Below are 22,955 nucleotides of genomic sequence, written 5' to 3'. Positions count from 1 at the left end.
TTCTCCTAGTCCTGTCTCTTCTTCCATTCCTCTCTCTTCTCCTAGTCCTGTCTCTTCTTCCATCCCTCTCTTCTCCTAGACCTGTCTCTTCTTCCATCCCTCTCTCTTCTCCTAGTCCTCTCTCTCCACCGAGTCCTGTCTCTTCTTCCATCCCTCTCTCTTCTCCTAGTCCTGTCTCTTCTTCCATCCTTCTCTCTTCTCCTAGTCCTGTCTCTTCTTCCATCCTTCTCTCTTCTCCTAGTCCTGTCTCTTCTTCCATCCCTCTCTCTTCTCCTAGTCCTGTCTCTTCTTCCATCCCTCTCTCTTCTCCTCGTCCTGTCTCTTCTTCCATCCCTCTCTCTTCTCCTAGTCCTGTCTCTTCTTCCATCCCTCTCTCTTCTCCTAGTCCTGTCTCTTCTTCCATCCCTCTCTCTTCTCCTAGTCCTGTCTCTTCTTCCATCCCTCTCTCTTCTCCTCGTCCTGTCTCTTCTTCCATCCCTCTCTCTTCTTCCATCCCTCTCTCTTCTCCTAGTCCTCTCTCTCTTCTCCTAGTCCTGTCTCTTCTTCCATCCCCCTCTCTTCTCCTAGTCCTGTCTCTTCTTCCATCCCTCTCTCTTCTCCTTGTCCTCTCTCTTCTCCTAGTCCTCTCTCTTCTTCCATTCCTGTCTTGCTCTTCATCCTGTCTATCTCACCTAGCTCAAAGAGAGGTTGTGCACAGCAATATGGGAAGGCAAGGTGCTAGCATCCAGAATTTGCATGTCTTTGAGAGCGCCGCCATGATGAATTATAATCCACAGGAATTAAAGTAAACGGCGGTGGATCAGACCTTTCATTCTAAATGAGATGTGATTTAAAACGCTGTTAATGCTGATTATTTCCGCTCTGCCTAAGCCCAACCCTGGCCTCTCCTCTCTCTCAGCCCCCCTCCCACATTCTGCTTCATGCCTCCCTTTGATAACATTATTCCATGGGGGGCTGTATGTGTTGAGGTGGGGAAAGTGTGTGTTACGGGAGAATCAATTCAACGGCTCAGACAAGAGACGTACTGTATGTGGCGGGGACCTTAGACAATCGTATTATAGATACTTGCGGCTCGAGCTGCCAAGCTGTGTACATGGGAACACCAGCTGGCTGGAGTGTTTATGGACATATTCATTCTATGAAGAAGGCGCAACAGCGACTTTTTAACCTCAGGAGGCTGAAGAAATCCGGCTTGACCCCCTAAGACCCTCACAAACTTCTACAGATGCACCCTTGAGAGCATCCTGTTGGGCTGTATCACCATAGCTATTTCATCATCTGCAACCACAGGGTTCTCTAGAGGGTGCTGCGGTCAGCCCACACTGCCTGCCCTCCGGGACATCTACAGCACCCAGTGTCACAGGAAAGGCCAAAAAGATTATCAAGGAGATAACCAAGCCATAGTCTGTTCACACCGCTGAAATCTAGGAGAAGGAAACAGTAAATCTAAAACAAAAATTCAGGAAATCACACAGTAATTAATTTGCATTTTATTGCATGACATAAGTATTTGATCACCTACCAACCAGTAAGAATTCCGGCTCTCACAGACCTGTTAGTTTTTCTTTAAGAAGCCCTCCTGTTCACCACTCATTACCTGTATTAACTGCACCTGTTTTAACTTGTTACCTGTAAAAAAGACACCTGTCCACACACTGAATCAAACACAATGGCCAAGACCAGAGAGCTGTGTAAGGACATCGGGGATAAAATTGTAGACCTGCACAAGGCTGGGATGGGCTACAGAACAATAGACAAGCAGATTGGTGAGAAGGCAACAACTGTTGGCTCATTTATTAGAAAATGGAAGAAGTTCAAGATGAAGGTCAATCACCCTCGGTCTGGGGCTCCATGCAAGATCTCACCTCGTGGGGCGTCAATGATCATGAGGAAGGTGAGGGATCCGCCCAGAACCAAACGGCAGGACCTGGTCAATGACCTAAAGAGAGCTGGGACCACATGACCACCGTCATGGATTAAAATCCTGCAGTGCACGCAAGGTCCCCCTGCTCAAGCCAGCGCATGTCCAGGCCCATCTGAAGTTTGCCCATTCCCATCTGGGTGATCCAGAGGAGGAATGGGAGAAGGTCATGTGGTCTGATGAGACAAAAATAGAGCTTTTTGGTCTAAACTTCACTCGCCGTGTTTGGAGGAAGGAGGATGAGTACAACCCCAAGAACACCATCCCAACCGTGAAGCATGGAGGTGGAAACATCATTCTTTGGGGATGATTTTCTGCAAAGGGGACAGGACGACTGCACCGTATTAAGGGGAGGATGGATGGGGCCATGTATCGCGAGATCTTGGCCAACAACCTCCTTCCCTCAGTAAGAGCATTGAAGATGGGTCGTGGCTAGGTCTTACAGCATGTCAACGACCCGAAACACACAGCCAGGGCAACTAAGGAGTGGCTCCGTAAGAAGCATCTCAAGGTCCTGGAGTGGCCTAGCCAGTCTCCAGACCTGAACCCAATAGAAAATCTTTGGAGGGAGCTGAACGTCCGTATTGCCCAGCGGCAGCCCTGAAACCTGAAGGATCGGTAGAAGGTCTATATGGAGGAGTGGGCCAAAATCCCTACTGCAGTGTGTGCAAACCTGGTCAGAACTACAGGAAACGTATGATCTCTGTAATTGCAAACAAAGGTTTCTGTACCAAATATTAAGTTCTGCTTTTCTGATGTATCAAATACTTATGTCATGCAATTAAAATGCAAATGAAATACTGAAAAATCATACAATGTGATTTTTGTTTTAGATTCCGTCTCTCACAGTTGAAGTGTACTACCTATGATAAAAATGACAGACCTCTACATGCTTTGTAAGTAGGAAAACCTGCTAAATCGGCAGTGTATCAAATACTTGTGTGTGTGTATATATGCCAGACCCGTAACTACCAGACCCGTAACCGTAACTACCAGACCCGTAACCATAACTACCAGACCCGTAACCGTAACTACCAGACCCGTAACCGTAACTACCAGACCCGTTCCCATAAATAACAGACCCGTAACTACCAAACCCGTCCCCGTAACTACCAGACCCGTCCCCGTAACTACCAGACCCGTCCCCATAACTACCAGACCCGTCCCCATAACTACCAGACCCGTCCCCATAACTACCAGACCCGTCCCCATAACTACCAGACTTGTCCCCGTAACTACCAGACCCGTAACTACCAGACCCGTCCCCGTAACTACCAGACCCGTCCCCGTAACTACCAGACCCTTAACTACCAGACCCGTCCCCATAACTACCAGACCCGTAACTACCAGACCCGTAACCATAACTACCAGTCCCGTAACTACCAGACCCATAACTTCCAGACCCGTAACTACCAGACCTGTCCCCATAACTACCATTCCCGTAACTACCAGATCCGTAACTACCAGACCTGTCCCCGTAACTACCAGACCTGTAACTACCAGACCCGTCCCTGTAACTACTAGACCCGTAACTACCAGACCCTTTCCCGTAACTACCAGACCCGTAACTACCTGACCCTTCCCCATAACTACCAGACCCTTCCCCCCTAACTACCAGACCCGTAACTACCAGACCCGTAACTACCCGACCCTTCCCCCCTAACTACCAGACCTGTAACTACCAGACCCTTCCCCCCCTAACTACCAGACCCGTAACTACCAGACCTGTAACTACTAGACCCTTCCCCCGTAACTACCAGACACGTAACTACCAGACCCTTCCCCCCTAACTACCAGACCCGTAACTACCAGAACCGTCTGCATAACTACCAGACCCGTAACTACCAGAACTGTCCCCGTAACTACCAGACCCGTCCCCATAACTACCAGACCCGTAACTACCAGAACCGTCTGCGTAACTACCAGACCCGTAACTACCAGACCCGTCCCCGTAACTACCAGAACCGTAACTCCCAGACCCGTCCCCGTAACTACCAGACCCGTAACTACCAGACCCATCCCCATAACTACCAGACCCGTAACTACCAGACCCGTAACTACCAGACCCGTAACTACCAGACCCGTCCCCATAACTACCCCGTAACTACCAGACCCTTCCCGTAACTACCAGAACTACCAGACCCTTCCCCATAACCAGACCCTTACCAGACCCCCTAACTACCAGACCCGTAACTACCAGACCCGTAACTACCAGACCCGTAACTACCAGACCCGTAACTACCAGACCTTTCCCCGTAACTACCAGACCTTTCCCCGTAACTACCAGACCATTCCCCGTAACTACCAGACCATTCCCCGTAACTACCAGACCCATAACTACCAGACCCGTCACTACCAGACCCGTCACTACCAGACCCATAACTACCAGACCTTTCCCCGTAACTACCAGACCCGTAACTACCAGACCCGTAACTACCAGACCCGTAACTACCAGACCCGTAACTACCAGACCCATAACTACCAGACCCATAACTACCAGACCCGTAACTACCAGACCTTTCCCGTAACTACCAGACCCGTAACTACCAGACCCGTAACTACCAGACCCGTAACTACCAGACCCGTAACTACCAGACCCATAACTACCAGACCCATAACTACCAGACCCGTAACTACCAGACCTTTCCCCGTAACTACCAGACCCGTAACTACCAGACCCGTAACTACCAGACCCGTCCCCGTAACTACCAGACCCGTCCCCGTAACTACCAGACCCGTAACTACCAGACCCGTAACTACCAGACCCGTAACTACCAGACCCGTAACTAGCAGACCCGTCCCCATAACTGCCACTCTGCATCTGCTGTCTGTCTGTCTGCAAGTATAAACACCATGGGTTCACGCAGCCAACATACCGCTCAGGAAGGAGACGTGTTCTGTCTCCTAGAGATGAATGTACTTTGGTGCGAAAAGTGAAAATCAATCCCAGAACAACAGCAAAGGACCTTGTGAAGATGCTGGAGGAAACGGGTACAATGTATCTATATCCACAGTAAAACGGGTCCTATATCGACATAACCTGAAAGGCCGCTCAGCAAGGAAGTAGCCACTGCTCCAAAACCGCCATAAAAAAGCCAGACTACGGTTTGCAACTGTACATGGGGACAAAGATCGTACTTTTTGGAGAAATGGCCACTCGTCTGATGAAACAAAAATATAACTGTTTGGCCACAATGACCATCGTTATGTTTAAAGGAAAGGGGACGAGGCTTGCAAGCCGAAGAACACCATCCCAACCGTGAAGCACGGGGGTGGCAGTGTCATGTTGTGTGGTGCTTTTTCTGCAGGAGGGACTGGTGCACTTCACAAAATAGATGGCATCATGAGGGAGAAAAAATTATATATTGAAGCAACATCTCATCAGTCAGGAAGTTAAAGCATGGTTGCAAATGGGTCTTCCAAGTGAACAATGACCCTAAGCATGCTTCCAAAGTTGTGGCAAAATGGCTTAATAAGGACAACAAAGTCAAGCTATTGGAGTGGCCATCACAATTTGTGAGCAGAACTGAAAAAGTGTGTGCAAGCAAGGAGGTCTACAAACCTGACTCAGTTACACCAGCTCTGTCAGGAGGAATGGGCCAAAATTCAACAAACTTATTGTGGAAGGCTACCCGAAACATTTGACCCAAGTTAAACAATTTAAAGGCAATGCTACTAAATACAAATTGCATGTATGTAAACTTCTGACCCACTGGGAATGTGATGAAAGAAATAAAAGCTGAAATAAATCATTCTCTCTACTATTATTCTGACATTTCACATTCTTAAAATATAGTGTTGATCCTAACTGACCCAAGACAGGGATTAAATGTCATGAATTGTGAAAAACTGAGTTTAAATGTATTTGATTAAGTTGTATGTAAACTTCTGACTTCAACTGTACATGCACCATCTTTCATCGAGAGAATATTCTCGTTAGGTACATTCACAGCATACTGTCACCACACACACACAGAGACCTATCTGACACAAAAGTGATTCATTCCATGACTGAAGTTGAAGTCTATTAAAAAGCATTAAGTTCCAGTACGGTCGTACAGACACCATCTTGGTGCTCGATCACCACAGTAAAAGTAGGCCAACCAAAGGCGACGACGTCAGATGACTTACATGACTTCCAACCCGTCTCGCACAATCAGGCTGCGCTAAGCGAACGCTGTCATCGAGTGAAAAAGTTCTTTAGCTCTACAAGCTAATCATCTCCCCTTTTGCAAATGAACAATAAATTACAAAACACAGAAGCCTCTTGCTAATTATCAATCACTAACGTAGCATGAACCTCGTATATTATCCCTAGTCCTTTTCAATAGAACATTTGTTCTAGAGTTAGTTAGCTTCAAACGCTAACTCTCCCTTTTTTGTTTTTAACCTTTATTTAACTAGGCAAGTCAGTTAAGAACAACTTCTTATTTACAATGATGGCCAAGGGACAGTGGATTAACTGCCTAAAATGTACTTTTTGGTCCACCAGCCACTGTGGCAGGTAGATGGAAAAATTGGTCAGCCAAAATATGTGACAGGTCTGTGTGTGAGAGATTTGGGTTCTGACTAGGAGAAGACTATCTCTTTGTGTCAGTTGAAGTAGCAGACTGAAACTTCCATTTTAAAAACAGCCAACCTTGTGAACAAAACAATGTAAATAGCCAAGAAACACGAGGACAAAGTTTCCGTTTGTAGACTTTAGAGTACATTTGAAACAGGCAGAAATGAATCAGCACAGTGCACAAACCAGGCAGTGTTGCCATGAGGTGGGATATAGATTCATATTTACGTTGAAACAAAACCATTATCTAAATCTACCCGCATTTGGCGGATGTTAATGCTATGCCCTAGTTGGCTCTTTGTAGCAACATAAGCTAATACACAACACTCACCTAGCGCTTTGAGCTAGGATTGTTGTTTTGACTTTGGTGTTTGTTTGCTCCAGTGTGTGTTTGTGTGTTAACTCCAGTGTTAGCGTCGCTAGCTCCAGTGTTTGTGTTGGTGCTGATGCAGGCATGTGAGTGTGGAGTGTTTTGGGAGGGAGGGAGGGAGGGAGGGAGAGAGCAGAAGGCAGCTGTGATGTGGATGGAGCCGGAGAGTTTAGAAGGACGTACGCTGCTGCTTGAAGCCCAAGCTGAAGAGGGATATGAGAGCTGGGGATCAGACCAACACTTGCTTTTAATTTCTGTGCTGTTCTGCAGATGAGAGGCCCCATGGGATCTGTAGTTTATTTCCCAACAGATGATTTTTATTTTGGCAGTGTAGGTCAATTGCACTACTGTGACGGGACAGATGTGCTGCCTCGTGGGAAATGTAGTGGGGAGTTGCAGTGTACATTTTATTATGAGAGGAGTAGTGTAGTTTCTTTGTAGGTGTTATATGGGGAGGCAGGTAGCCTGGTGGTTGGAGCGTTGGACTAGTAACCGAAAGGTTGCTAGATCGAATCCCTGAGCTGACAAGGTTCAAATCTGTCGTTCTGAACAAGGCAGTTAACCCACTGTTCCTAGGCCGCCATTGAAAATAAGAATTTCTTCTTAACTGACTTGCCTAGTTAAATAAAGGTTCAAATACAGTGTAATTATTCTGTGGTGAAATGCCTTGTGCAAGTGAAGTTGTTACAATTTGGTGTAACTGCCGAGAGGAACAAATGAGGTGCTTTGGGGATGTGTAGTTTTTTCTATTGTGCTGAAGGCAGACAGGATGCCCCATGGGAAATGCAGTTTCTTCTATTACAGTGTAATTGTGCGGTGGGGCATTGCTGTGATTCCTCATAGGAAATGTAGTTTCTTCTATCAGTGTAATTGAACAGTGAGGTAGAGATGAGATGCCACATGGGAGTTGTAGGTTTGTCGGTTAATAACAGCCATCTGCCCTTATCAGTGAACAGCAGAGATAAATTGAGTACTCAATAGCAGCACAGGCTCCGAGGCCCTACAGACACACAGAGAGACACAACCAATCACTCACCTATCATAGGCAGTAAAGATAGACAGTTCTGAGACATACAGGCTAACTCTTTTGTCGTGGTGTACTCAATGGCCTTTTGCAGTACTTTCAACCAACTTTGTCTGGTTGACAGCTTGCCATCGACCCCCTCACCCTAAACCCCCCATGGGTCCCTGTCATGTCCCATCACCCCCCCCCCCCCATGTGTAAAAGCATGCCCCTTCCTCCTGACTGTTCGATACCTCATTAACCAGTAAGAGTTCGTGTTGAACGCGTAATGGACACTTTCCTATCGACCCTACCTCTCATACCCACACACACACACACCGCCAGCAGCAGTGCTCTGGGGGCCTTGTGACATGTCCAGGGTGACAGTGACACACGCCACTAGCCAAGCTCTATTTCCCCTGACCCTACCTCTCATACCCACACACACACCGCCAGCAGCAGTGCTCTGGGGGCCTTGTGACATGTCCAGGGTGACAGTGACACGTGCCACTAGCCAAGCTCTATTTCCCCTGACCCTACCTCTCATACCCACACACCGCCAGCAGCAGTGCTCTGGGGGCCTTGTGACATGTCCAGGGTGACAGTGACACACGCCACTAGCCAAGCTCTATTTCCCCTGACCCTACCTCTCATACCCACACACACACCGCCAGCAGCAGTGCTCTGGGGGCCTTGTGACATGTCCAGGGTGACAGTGACACGTGCCACTAGCCAAGCTCTATTTCCCCTGACCCTACCTCTCATACCCACACACACACACACACCGCCAGCAGCAGTGCTCTGGGGGCCTTGTGACATGTCCAGGGTGACAGTGACACGCGCCACTAGCCAAGCTCTATTTCCCCTGACCCTACCTCTCATACCCACACACACACACACACACCGCCAGCAGCAGTGCTCTGGGGGCCTTGTGACATGTCCAGGGTGACAGTGACACGCGCCACTAGCCAAGCTCTATTTCCCCTGACCCTACCTCTCATACCCCCACACACACACACACACCGCCAGCAGCAGTGCTCTGGGGGCCTTGTGACATGTCCAGGGTGACAGTGACACGCGCCACTAGCCAAGCTCTATTTCCCCTGACCCTACCTCTCATACCACACACACACACCGCCAGCAGCAGTGCTCTGGGGGCCTTGTGACATGTCCAGGGTGACAGTGACACGCGCCACTAGCCAAGCTCTATTTCCCCTGACCCTACCTCTCATACCCACACACACCGCCAGCAGCAGTGCTCTGGGGGCCTTGTGACATGTCCAGGGTGACAGTGACACGCGCCACTAGCCAAGCTCTATTTCCCCTGACCCTACCTCTCATACCCACACACACACACACCGCCAGCAGCAGTGCTCTGGGGGCCTTGTGACATGTCCAGGGTGACAGTGACACGCGCCACTAGCCAAGCTCTATTTCCCCTGACCCTGACCACACACACTCGTGCCTCCCCCGAAACCCTGGGGTCAGGAGAGGAGGGAGAGACAGAGGGGGGAAGTGAGGGTTGGGGTTGGAGAGTGGGTGTAGGTCATTTAAACTTCTGTCACTTCACAGTGGGTGATCTCATGGGGAGAGACAATAAAAGAGAGAAATAGAAACAAACTTTTACTGCTACTCTAACCTAGGTCTGCCCTAGTTTTCTGCCAACTCATCTTTAGCCAACTCATCTTTAGCCAACTCATCTTTAGCCAACTCATCTTTAGCTATGTCTATAGGGTTCCCTTTTTTAATACTTTCTTTTGTTGTATCATAATAATTTAGGCTGGTTTATATGGTCAACATTTTCTTTCAGTGGAAAATGACTTACAAGAGACATCATTACATTGGTCTGTCTGTGTATTTTACCATCAAATGCACTTGTGTAGGTCACATTTCAAAGTTCTCAGCCTGTGTGTCTCTACCTGGTGTGTGTGTGTGTGGAGATGAAGTAGGCCCACATACCTTTTTAAAAACCTTGTTCACAATGTTTCTATCCAGGAGTAGGACTGTGGTCATGACATTTTGTCAGCCAGTGATTGTCAAGCTAATAACTATCGGTCTCACAGTAATTGACCGTTAATTAACATAAACATGTTTAACATCTCCTGGCTTCCACACACAGCCTCCAAGTCTGATGCAGACCTTTGGAACATCTACATTTTTAAAAGTCTAATAAATGTAATATATTTTAGACCGGTCTAAAGAAACATGATATGAAGAAAATGTAGACTATTTCAGATGAACACACTAGCATACTCTGAGTTGTCCTTATGGTAGGCCCTGATCTGGCTATCCTGTAGTTAATTTACATGCCAGCCAGGTAGGCTATACTCCTGTTGTAAAGCGATGCAATGGGCTTAATATTAGGAAAGTTAATAAATATGGTAGGTCTAGCCTATAGAATGCGGATGGGATCCACCTCTTTTTAATAGAGGCCATCAAAACTGTTTTCTCACATTTGCATAGCCTAAAGAAATGTTGCATCATGAGCTCATGGACTCTCATGAAGTGTTTGATTAGATTTTCGATAACATTTGCATTGATGTCAGAGTGATTAGAGGGACAATAGAGTGCCAAGTACCAGGCAGTTAGCCATTTTTGTAGGCTACTAATGACCATCAGCAGCATCAGAGCTTGGAGAAGCCTAGTGACCGTGACTAAGCAGTCACGGGGAATTTGACTGCGGTCATGACTCGTGATTGTCGGTGTGATGGTAATACGGTCACCGTAACAGCCCCACCCCAGAGTGTATATGTGTGTGTATAGCCTATATAACGTGGTGCGTTGTGTGCCTGTACTCACGGAAGCAGGGTCCTCTGGGGCGCACCCCTGTCGCTGGTGCTCCTTAACTCGTGGAACCATCGTTTGCGGGGCGCTGTCATGCCACGTTGTCCCCCTCGCTGCCTGAAAGCCCCCGACAGACCACACTGCTGCAGCTACCAGCATGTACCGGGGCCTGTCCCAGCATGCCTCACAGGGACTTCAGAGGGACACACACGTGCATGCAGACACGCAGTCACACAAACAGGCAGATATACCGTACTCTCACACACAGACATGCACCGTTGGCACACACACACTCCCACACACAGCCTCCAGGGAGCAGTCTCTGACGAAGACTGCTGTGATTAAAAGAGGGGCTTTTCAAATCAAATCCATTTACCAGGATGTCTGGAGAGACATGGGGAGAACACAGTCTCCTCTCGCCATGCACAGACAGACAGTCCACCTCCCAGTCTCTCTGTGAGGGATATCACTTAAAGATGAACTATGCAGAAATAGCTCCACCATTTCCTGGTTGCTCAAATTCTAATAGTTTGCCTAATTTCAGTTTCCGTTACAAAACAAGCAAGTCTAGTGCAGAGAATCATTGTACCATCTAAAACCCTGAAATGTGTTTTCCATTACCAAAAATATTGTATTTTCAGCTGTTTGAAGCTGGTGTACAAAATTGAAAGTAAAAGACGCAAAAACTAAACTTAAGAACGGGAAGCATAGAAATAGCGTACATAGAACAGATCTACCGCTTCTTAGACATGCTTTCAATTACAATGACAGATCTAAAACTCAATTTTTATGTGGATTCGGTTAGGTCGCCCAAAATCATCTTGCAGCTTTAAAACTAACACCCAGGACTGCAGAGTCAGACCAGCCTGGAAAGAACTACGAAGCAAGGAGTTTTATTCACAAGTACAGAGGCAGACTGTTCAGAAGATCAATTGGACTTGGATACCAGTTATTAATCCTTTGCTGACTATTCATAAAATGGAATACATGTGGTCTCTCTTTTTGTGTTTTGGGGGAAAGGGAGAGAGAGAGAGAGAGAGAGAGGGGGATGTTTTGCAAGTCGGAGAAGAGGCATCGGGTGTATAATATGACTGATACTTAGTGTTGCTAACGAGCGTTATCTTTGTCCTACAAAAGGAAGAACATTGTTCCAGATGGACTATAATGGGGTTCTAAGGCATCACCTGCATTGATTCAGACACTATGGTAATGAATGTACTCTCTGTACCAAAAACAGGATGCACATCATCTGTTCATCCTGAACCAGAACCACTCACACCTCCTGCCAAAAACCTGCCATCGAGCACATTCACAGACTTGCACCAAAACAGCTTGCACTCTCACATACACACATGTAGAGAGACACACACACACCAAAACACCACCTGAGCTTGCACTCTCACATACACACATGTAGAGAGACACACACACACCACCTGAGCTTGCACTCTCACATACACACATGTAGAGAGACACACACACCAAAACACCACCTGAGCTTGCACTCTCACATACACACATGTAGAGACACACACACACACACCAAAACACCACCTGTGTATAGTGATCCACCGAACACCAACCTGGTATAGATGGGACCAGGGGCATCTGTCTGGCATATGGAGCTCTGTGGGGTCATGCAGTACTATTATATCTCTCGTTCTTCCTCCTCTCCCCCCTACTATCATTCTGAAATACACAACGCCCACCCCCCCTATCCTATTGAGTAATTTAGTTGAGATATTTGGTTCCGTAATCTTTTTGTTTGATGGTTTATTGGCTAGTGATTGTCCTCCAGTGTAGAGACCGTCTGGTGGCTGTGAAAAGGTCCTGAAAGGGCTTTTCTGGAACAGCATATGGGCCCATATTAGGAGGATGCTAGGCACACACACTGGTTTCCTGCTCTCACATACTGTACTGAAGAGAACAGCAGGAGAAGGTCTGTCAGGAAGGCACCCCTTAGTTAAAGGACAAAGAGCTTGGCTAGCTGTCTGGCAGATCCCTTTCATTTATATAGTAATGCCTCCATATAGTCCCCTGCTATTGGCCAGGACCAAAGTAATGCTTCCTTGTAGTCCCCTGCTATTGGCCAGGACCAAATATGAGGTCATTATTGAGATGGGGTTAGTCTAAGAGGTCTCCAAAGCAGACGGTAGGTGGCTCAGATGTCACCGCAGACCTCTGGAGTAAGACCTTAATGCTATGGACTAGGACCTCCGTATGGTCACTTCTGTTTGGGAATATGTGAACATCTGCTGTCCCCTTTTCTAAATTCTCACTCTTAGTTAGCTTTGATTGATAGCTTATGCAGCGGTTGCAGTTTTCGACACCCCACACACACACACAGTCTCTCTCTCTCTCACACACACACACACACACACACACACATAGTCTCTCTCTCTCTCTCTCACACACACACACACACACACTCACACACATAGTCTCTCTCTCTCTCTCTCTCTCTCTCTCACACACACACACACACACACACACAAAAAGCTGTACGATCCAGCTGTACTGAAGTATGTTCTTCTCCCTTACCCTCATGTGTTCTGGGTTGCTATCAAATGAACCAGTGTATACCAGCAAGCTAAGCAATTAAACCCGATGCAGAATCCACGCTCTGCAGTTTTCAACATCTGCCGTTCTCCTATGTCTGTGTTCATTTCCATGGCCGGGAGTCTCATCTGTTCTCCTGATCAGTTATGATGCATGATGGAACCCTCTGTGGTTAATATGGTACTGTATAGAGTAGACTGCCTCACCCCCCCTCCCCCCCTCCCTCAGCCTTTGACTCACTCTCTTCCACTCTTCACCCTCTCACCCCTTCTGTCCTCCTTATCCGTCCCCTCTTCTCATCCCTTATTTTTCCTGTCCTCCTCCACCCCTTCCCCTCACTCTTATTCTCCCCCCTTCATTGCCTTCGACCCCTTTCTCTTCCCCACCCCTCTCCCAATTCTCCCCTATCACCCATTTTCTCCTCTTCAACCCACCCTCCATCTTGTGTATCCTCCCTCCCCACTTCTCCTCACCCACTTTCCCCAGACTGACCCGAGACACACACTCCAAAAGCCTCCCCATCGATCACGCTGGCAGGAAGGAGCCAGAGCTGAGGCTGGGTTAGCTTGGGTTAACCCAAGAGAGGAGAGAGAGGAGGGCTGGCCAGAACCATGTAGAGCTAAACCGCTCAGTCACAGTGCAGAGCACCCTCCTGGTTTGGAGCTGTTCAGCCTCTATATACACACACACACACACACACACGGACAGACAATACCCACAGTCTCTCTTGACCGTAACCGGACATTTCCTTTCTGTCTCTCATTTTAAGACTCTTCTCCACCCCCTCCTCCTCCATCTCTCTACCTCCCTCCCCCATCCCTTGCTCTCGTCATGCTGTGTCCTGTGACTCATCGTCAGGCTCAGTCAATGGGGCTAAATGGACACTCTGGCATAATAAGAGGTCAATATGCCCAGTGCTGCCTGTCTGCAGCTTCTCTCTCGCTCTCTTTCTCTGTCTCTGTCAGTATCGCCTCTCTTATCGTCTCTTTCACTCTGTCTGTCTCTTTCACTCTGTCTGTCTCTTTCACTCTGTCTGTCTCTTTCACTCTGTCTGTCTCTCTCACTCTGTCTGTCTCTCTCACTCTGTCTGTCTCTCTCACTCTGTCTGTCTCTCTCACTCTGTCTGTCTCTCTCACTCTGTCTGTCTCTCTCACTCTGTCTGTCTCTCTCACTCTGTCTGTCTCTCTCACTCTCTGTCTCTCTCACTCTGTCTGTCTGTCTGTCTCTATAAACTATCGCTCTGTCTGTCTCTCTCACTATCACTCTGTCTCTCTCACTCTGTCTGTCTCTCTCACTCTGTGTGTCTGTCTGTCTCTGTAAACTATCGCTCTGTCTGTCTCTGTAAACTATCGCTCTGTCTGTCTCTCACTATCACTCTCTCTCTCTCTCTCTCTCTCTGTTTGTCTGTCTCTCTCACTCTGTCTGTCTGTCTCTCTCACTCTGTCTGCCTGTCTCTCTCACTCTGTCTGTCTGTCTCTCTCACTCTGTCTGTCTGTCTCTCTCACTCTGTCTGTCTGTCTCTCTCACTCTGTCTGTCTGTCTCTCTCACTCTGTCTGTCTGTCTCTCTCACTCTGTCTGTCTGTCTGTCTGTCTCTCTCTGTCTGTCTGTCTCTCTCTGTCTGTCTGTCTCTCTGTCTCTGTCTGTCTGTCTCTGTCTGTCTGTCTCTGTCTGTCTGTCTCTCTCACTCTGTCTGCCTCTCTCTCTCACTCTGTCTGCCTGTCTCTCTCACTCTGTATGCCTGTCTCTCTCACTCTGTCTGCCTGTCTCTCTCACTCTGTCTGTCTGTCTCTCTCACTCTGTCTGTCTGTCTGTCTCTGCAAACTATCGCTCTGTCTGTCTCTCTCACTATCGCTCTGTCTGTCTCTCACTATCACTCTCTCTCTCTGTCTGTCTCTCTCACTCTGTCTGTCTGTCTCTCTCACTCTGTCTGTCTGTCTCTCTCACTCTGTCTGTCTGTCTCTCTCACTCTGTCTGTCTGTCTGTCTGTCTCTCTCACTCTGTCTGTCTGTCTGTCTCTCTCACTCTGTCTGTCTGTCTGTCTGTCTCTCTCACTCTGTCTGTCTGTCTGTCTGTCTCTCTCACTCTGTCTGTCTGTCTGTCTCTCTCACTCTGTCTGCCTGTCTCTCTCACTCTGTCTGTCTGTCTCTCTCACTCTGTCTGTCTGTCTGTCTGTCTCACTCTGTCTGTCTGTCTCACTCTGTCTGTCTGTCTCACTCTGTCTGTCTGTCTCACTCTGTCTGTCTGTCTCACTCTGTCTGTCTGTCTCACTCTGTCTGTCTGTCTCACTCTGTCTGTCTGTCTCACTCTGTCTGTCTGTCTCACTCTGTCTGTCTGTCTCACTCTGTCTGTCTGTCTGTCTGTCTCACTCTGTCTGTCTGTCTCTCTCACTCTGTCTGTCTGTCTGTCTCTCTCACTCTGTCTGTCTGCCTGTCTCTCTCACTCTGTCTGCCTGTCTCTCTCACTCTGTCTGCCTGTCTCTCTCACTCTGTCTGCCTGTCTCTCACTCTGTCTGCCTGTCTCTCTCACTATCGCACTGTCTCTCTCACTCTGTCTGTTCTCTCTTTCTCACTCTGTCTGCCTGTCTCTCTCACTATCGCACTGTCTCTCTCACTCTGTCTGTTCTCTCTTTCTCACTCTGTCTGCCTGTCTCTCTCACTATCGCACTGTCTCTCTCACTCTGTCTGTTCTCTCTTTCTCACTCTCATTTGAGCCGAAGCATCACAAGTAAAATCCTGTCTATCCAAGCCAGCCTAATTTCCCACACTTACACAAAGACTAAGGATGGGGGAGAAAATTCACAACAGTTATATTTGAGGATATATCATATTATTTTGATAATACTATTTTTGTGCTAGTTGGCTTAACCTGCACATCACATCTCCAGTATTTTCCTTCATAGCTTGTTCTCCATCGTAGTAGGAAGCCAATTTTTTTTCAGCACATTTACAAGACTGATCAAACTTGTTTTCTCATGACTCTATCTTGTTCCTCTGCCTCAGAGATATGGTGAGCAATATGTTTGGAACAACAAATCACAGTATCGAATCGCAATACATATAGAATTGTGATCATTTTATTTAGCTAGGCAAGTCAGTTAAGAACAAATTCTTATTTACAGTGACGGCCTACCGGGGAACAGATGGTTAACCTCTGTGTTCAGGGGCAGAATGACAGATGTTTTACCTTGTCAGCTCAGGGATTCGATCCAACAACCTTTTGGTTACTGGTTACTTGCCCAACGTTCTAACCACTAGGCTACCTGCTGCCCATACATAACAACACTGAAGTATTGTGTTAATATCATCATTCCCAGCCCTTACAAAGACACACATATACAAGCACAATCTACTTCATTTACAGACCTCAATATCCTAGAGGATTCTGACTTCCTGACTCTATTCCCACCATTCACTGCTCTATCAGGGCCCTCGCCGACTAATCACCTGCCCTTGTGATGCAGTATAATCACAATACAGGTCTGATTTCATCACTAGCGTAGGCAGGTAGTGCGCCTCTCTTACCCTGCTAGCCTATCGCTGAAACGTGAATGCATTTTGATTGTAATTAAATGCTAAAAGGATGGCTCTAAAAGCTAGCTCGCTGTATAGACGAGAGCCACCTGGTTTGATTGCTCGCTGTTGTTAGCTGTTAGCACGTGGCTAGCGGTTAGCATCCGCGTTTCCTATTGATCTGATGATGACCTAGCTGTTTTTGTTGTTACCATGTGCAATGCAGTGCTATCAATGAAGCCTGTCGACGTGTGTTATGAATGTATGGGTGGGAAGGTGTTTGTCTGTGCGTGTTGATAGTTTAAAGTGGCGTCCTCCACTTGTGTCATTCTCATTCATCTGCACTGAGACGATTTTCAATGAAGGAAAGGAGACGAGTCGAGGAGGCTACATTAGAGAGTTGGGATGCACCCAATGTTTTTCTCTCCACAGAATTCAGTCTGGTTTAGTTGCAACACTAATGCATGTTCTCTCTCTCAGGTGACGGAGTATCTCAACGGTCAGGAGTCTGCCAAGACTGCCAGGGTAAGTTTCTCTCTATCTCTACCTCTCTCCCCCTTTCTTACTTTTCTCTCCGTTTCATACTAGCTCTCTCTCGCTACCTCTCCTCTCTACATCTCTAACTCTCTCCCTCTTTCTCACTTTTCTTTCCCTGTTTCATACTATCTCCGTCTCTCTCTCGCTACCTCTCCCTCTTTCTCAATTTTCTCTCCCTGTTTCATACTAGCTCCCTCTCTCTCGCTACCTCTCTCTAACTCTCTCCCACTTTCTCACTTTTCTCTCCCTGTTTCATACTAGCTCCCTCTCTCTCTACATCTCTACCTCTCTCCCTCTTTCTCCCTTTTCTCTCCCTGTTTCATACTAGCTCCGTCTCTCTCTCGCTACATCTCTAACTCTCTCCCTCTTTCTCACTTTTCTCTACCTGTTTCATACTAGCTCCCTCTCTCTACATCTCTACCTCTCTCCCTCTTTCTCACTTTTCTCTCCCTGTTTCATACTAGCTCCCTCTCTCTGCTACTCTCTCTAACTCTCTCCCTCTTTCTCACTTCTCTCCCTGTTTCATACTAGCTCCCTCTCGCTACCTCTTTCTAACTCTCTCCCTCTTTCTCACTTTTCTCTCCCTGTTTCATACTAGCTCTACCTGTTTCTCGCTACCTCTCTCTCTACATCTCTACCTCTCTCCCCTTTCTCACTTCTCTCCCTGTTTCATACTAGATCCCTCTCGCTACCTCTCTCTAACTCTCTCCCTCTTTCTCACTTTTCTCTCCCTGTTTCATACTAGCTCCCTCTCTCTCTCGCTACCTCTCTCTACATCTCTACCTCTCTCCCCCTTTCTCACTTCTCTCCCTGTTTCGTACTAGCTCCCTCTCGCTACCTCTCTCTCCCTCTTTCTCACTTTTCTCTCCCTGTTTCATACTAGCTCCCTCTCTCTCTCGCTACCTCTCTCTCTACATCTCTACCTCTCTCCCTCTCTCACTTTTCTCTCCCTGTTTCATACTAGCTCCGTCTCTCTCTCGCTACCTCTCTCTCCCTCTTTCTCACTTTTCTCTCCCTGTTTCATACTAGCTCCCTCTCTCTCTCGCTACCTCTCTCTCTACATCTCTACCTCTCTCCCCCTTTCTCACTTCTCTCCCTGTTTCGTACTAGCTCCCTCTCGCTACCTCTCTCTAACTCTCTCCCTCTTTCTCACTTTTCTCTCCCTGTTTCATACTAGCTCCCTCTGTCTCTCGCTACCTCTCTCTCTACATCTCTAACGCTCTCCCTCTTTCTCACTTTTCTCTCCCTGTTTCATACTAGCTCCCTCTCTCTCTACATCTCTACCTCTCTCCCTCTTTCTCACTTTTCTCTCCCTGTTTCATACTAGCTCCCTCTCTCTTGCTACCTCTCTCTAACTCTCTCCCTCTTTCTCACTTTTCTCTCCCTGTTTCATACTAGCTCCCTCTCTCTCTCGCTACCTCTCTCTAACTCTCTCCCTCTTTCTCACTTTTCTCTCCGTTTCATACTAGCTCCCTCTCTCTCTCGCTCCCTCTCTCTCTATATCTCTACCTCTCTCCCTCTTTCTCACTTTTCTCTCCCTGTTTCATACTAGCTCTCTCGCTACCTCTCTCTCTACATCTCTACCTCTCTCCCCCTTTCTCACTTCTCTCCCTGTTTCGTACTAGCTCCCTCTCGCTACCTCTCTCTAACTCTCTCCCTCTTTCTCACTTTTCTCTCCCTGTTTCATACTAGCTCCCTCTCTCTCTCACTACCTCTCTCTCTACATCTCTAACTCTCTCCCTCTTTCTCACTTTTCTCTCCCTGTTTCGTACTAGCTCCGTCTCTCTCTCACTACCTCTCTCTCTACATCTCTAACTCTCTCCCTCTTTCTCACTTTTCTCTCCCTGTTTCGTACTAGCTCCCTCTCTCTCTACATCTCTAACTCTCTCCCTCTTTCTCACTTTTCTCTCCCTGTTTCGTACTAGCTTGCTCAACACAATAAAAATTCAGCCTTGCTTTATTGGCATGACAGGTAAACCGGTGTTTCCAAAGCTGTAATTACAACTACTAGTAGAAGGAGCTCTCCTTCATTTCTCTGCTCCCTCTGTCTTTCTCTCCACCTGTCTGTTCTCTGAAGACGTGACACATCTCATTGGCAGGCAGTGCTGTCCTAAATGGACGCTGGCCCACAGTCTGTGCAGGCCCACGCTGATGGAAAGAAAGCAAGGGATGGAGAGGGAGAGAGGGATAGATGGCATCCACATGGCACACAGGACTCTTGCCCCCCTCCACACACCCCAGGGTCCGCTCACCCACCTCCACACACCCCAGGGTCCGCTCGCCCCCCTCCACACACCCCAGGGTCCGCTCGCCCCCCTCCACACACCCCAGGGTCCGCCGCCCCCTCCACACACCCCAGGGTCCGCTCGCCCCCCTCCACACACCCCTGGGTCCGCTCGCCCCCCTCCACACACCCCAGGGTCCGCTCGCCCCCCTCCACACACCCCTGGGTCCGCCACACCCCAGGGTCCCCCTCCACACACCCCAGGGTCCGCCCAGGGTCCCCCTCCACACACCCCAGGGTCCGCTCGCCCCCTCCACACACCCCAGGGTCCGCTCGCCCCCCTCCACACACCCCAGGGTCCGTTCGCCCCACTCCACACACCCCAGGGTCCGCTCACAGCACAGCAACCAATCCAAACGCAGGTGGTTCTACCTGTTTAGGTACACTAGCCAATCGTCTAGTCAGATGACAGAGCATATACAAAAAGTATCAGCCCAGTTTCATTATCCTTGCACCGCTCAATCCTAATACTCCTAGTTATACAGTAACTGTTTACCATATCTTGCCCAAGAGCTTAGCCCAATGACCTTATATAGATTTGTTTTCTAGTCTTGGGGTGCTTGTTTTACCTGCCATTATGGTAAACAGGTGGCATCCATTTATCCTCCTTAAACACTGTGACCTTCAAGAAGGCACAGTTATCTTCAGCAGCAAGACAAACGCTCTCACTGCTTTGACATATTGTCCAATCACACAACGCCATGCTCAAACAATCGTCCAATCAAAGGCAAAGTTGGTGTAAATGAGATGTAGTTCTCCAAAAGGCTGCAAGGAGTGACGATGCATTGGCGGAAAAGGAAAAGAAACAGGAAAGACAACATTGACAACATGGCAGCCGCTTCCTAACGACTAGTGCAAATTAGCATGGTCGCTAATTGGCTGTGAATCGTCATGTTAACAGCTGAACACACGCTGCTGATGAGGAGAGGAGGGGGCCTTGGTTGGTGTCGTGAAACATCTCTCACACACACACAACTTCTTGCGTTCCCACCTAGAATGCCCCCTCACACACTACCACCGCCCTTCCCATTGCGCGTCAAACGGAACGTTTAGCAGGAAATTGCCTGGATGCTTGATGAGGGATGCAGAGCTCAGCGGAGTGAATTTAATGGAATAGAGGGAATAGACAGGGATGTGGCTGAAGCACCGGGGCCCTTCTGGAAAGGATTCAATGATGATGCTCCCCTCGTTCTCACTGGGGTGTGAGAGTACACTGATGTTCTCTCTCTCTCTCTCTGTCTCTCTCTCTCTCTCTCTCTCTCTGTCACTTTCTCTCTCTTTCTTTCTCTCTTTCTCTGTCACTTTCTCTCTTTCTCTCTCTATCTTTCTCTTTCTCTCTTGCCCTCTCTTTCTCTCTCTCTCTTTCTCTGTCTCGGGGGGGGGGGGCTGAGGCTCCCCATTTGAACTGAAGGTTATTGTGAGATGGCTGCTTGTCTGTTTTATTGTCAGCTATTCACTAAGCGCTCATGGTCTTTTCTGTCTCACGTTTTATCTCAGCTCAACATCTGGCGCTACGGAGACTTCCGCGACGACGACGCAGACGAGTTTGGCTACAAACTAAAAAAATGAAAACTGCATGGCGCCATTCCAAAGACCAACGCGGAAGACGAGATGCACTCATTGGACGAGAAAAAGTGACAGAAAACGATTCAAGGAAAATAAAACAAAGTAAAGGACAAGCATTGTCTCTCTCTCTTCCTTTTATTCCATGTTCATCCTCCTGGTCCTCTCTCCTGCTTCTCTGCGCATCCCTTCCTCCTCCTCCTCCCTCCGGACTCTGAAAGAGCACGCTATAGCTATGAACTCATAAAAACAGTGACTGTCCAATCCTTCCTCTTCTCCACCCTTCCTGAGCCACTACCTAGTTGTTCTTATCATGTCCCTCCCGCGCTGCAGAGCTCCGTTAATTACCATGTCATCCTTTCCTGGTTAGTCATACGCCCACACTAATCATGCGCATCGCTACCTTACCCTATCCCTACCACAGCCAATCCCTCCTATCCATTGTACAGGAAAGGGTCTAGGCCTTGAGAAGAGGATCCATTCACTTTTATTATTAACAGCTTTTTGCAGAGAGAAACACTTCCTTAATGAATGACAAGAAATGAATAATGCTGTGTTTTATGAAGGTAATTTTAAAAAGCTGGAGATCCACACCAACCGGACGAGCTTATTTCTGTCCTTGATGTATACCTATGTGATATGACATTTAATGACTTTATGTTGGGAGTGTTTTATTCTCTCTCTCTCTCGTGGCCAGAACACCTTGACAAACAGCATTTTCTCATCTTCCTCCTCCCTCTTTCTGTAATGTTTACATATGATGGTGACATGATGATCTCTCTCTGTCTCTGTATGCCGTAGCAGAAACAGTGTTTGAATTTGTTTCCTTATGACAGCCCTTGTTGTTGTATTAAAAAATTCTGCTGAATAAAAATGAGCAAATGATTAAAAAGAAGCATGTTGTTACTGGAATTAAATCACCAAACAGTCAAAGCTGCTAGATTTCACCAAGAATTGTTAATGGCCTTGGTCTGGTTTAAAGCAGACCGGATGCTGCGCTCCCCATTGAATCATGCGGAGCGCATCTTTCAGTATGGTTTTACCAGGCTATGGTGTCCTAGTTCTACTCAAAGGACTTAAAAGTACCAGTGCTACTTTTGAATGCAAAAATGAATGTATACCTCAGATATGTAAATGTTGCCATGCATAGAGTTTTGTGTACATATTTTATGATCACATCACTGTACAACAGGGAATAGCAACTCCGGTCCTGGAAACTGCAGTGGGTGCATGGTTTTGTTTCATGCCGAAAGTAACAACTGATTCAGCTATTAAATCCACAAAGTGTTCAATAGTCTTTAGTTATTTAAGAGCATTATCAGTTAAATCAAGTCTTTTAGAGCTATGTTTACATTTAGACACTCTTATCCAGAGCCACTTCCAATTAGTACATTCATCTGAAGACGTGAAACAAAAGCCTGGCTGCAGTGTTGTCGTTCCTCCACTATTACACTCAAGTGTCTTCAACCAGAGATCCATGTGGTTCACACACCCACCTAAGAGGATCTGACACCTTTGTCCAAGTCCTATTTTAGACCCTATTAGATATACACAAGTACCTCAGAGGGTCTAGCAAGGGATCCTTTTAGACACCAGTCTTCATCTCCTGCCCCGCCAACCAATCAGGCAAGGCCTTACTCATTTAGCACAAATCAGAGATGGCTTTACAAATGATCAGAGACTGGCACAAATTATGGGGTGGCAGGATGAGGCAATATGCTCCAAGGGCAACTATGAGCTCTGTCGCACGTTGCCTTCCGCCACTTGAGTCACCTGCTGAGTCTGATGACTAGGCTTTAAAAAGTCTTACTTCCCTTTTCTCACTCCCTCTCTCGTCTCTCTCTCTCTCTCTCTTTTAC

General features: G+C 47.6%; 1 protein-coding gene across 1 annotated transcript in view; it reads left to right on the top strand.

Moving 5' to 3' along the window:
- Window positions 1–21,991, top strand: part of LOC135515092 (staphylococcal nuclease domain-containing protein 1-like) — a 335,980-nt gene extending 313,989 nt beyond the window's left edge. Inside the window, exons 14-15 of the mRNA XM_064938925.1 lie at window positions 17,193–17,237; window positions 21,031–21,991. Of these exons, the coding sequence (XP_064794997.1) occupies window positions 17,193–17,237; window positions 21,031–21,102 (117 nt within the window). The 3' untranslated portion in view covers window positions 21,103–21,991. The remainder of the gene's footprint in view (window positions 1–17,192; window positions 17,238–21,030) is intronic.
- Window positions 21,992–22,955: the final 964 nt, after the last annotated feature.

Source organism: Oncorhynchus masou, chromosome 26 (assembly GCF_036934945.1).
Source record: "Oncorhynchus masou masou isolate Uvic2021 chromosome 26, UVic_Omas_1.1, whole genome shotgun sequence".
In the NCBI taxonomy this organism is placed as follows: Eukaryota; Metazoa; Chordata; class Actinopteri; order Salmoniformes; family Salmonidae; genus Oncorhynchus; species Oncorhynchus masou.
Note: the sequence above shows the minus strand (reverse complement) of the source record. Positions and strands in the feature narration are given on the sequence as shown.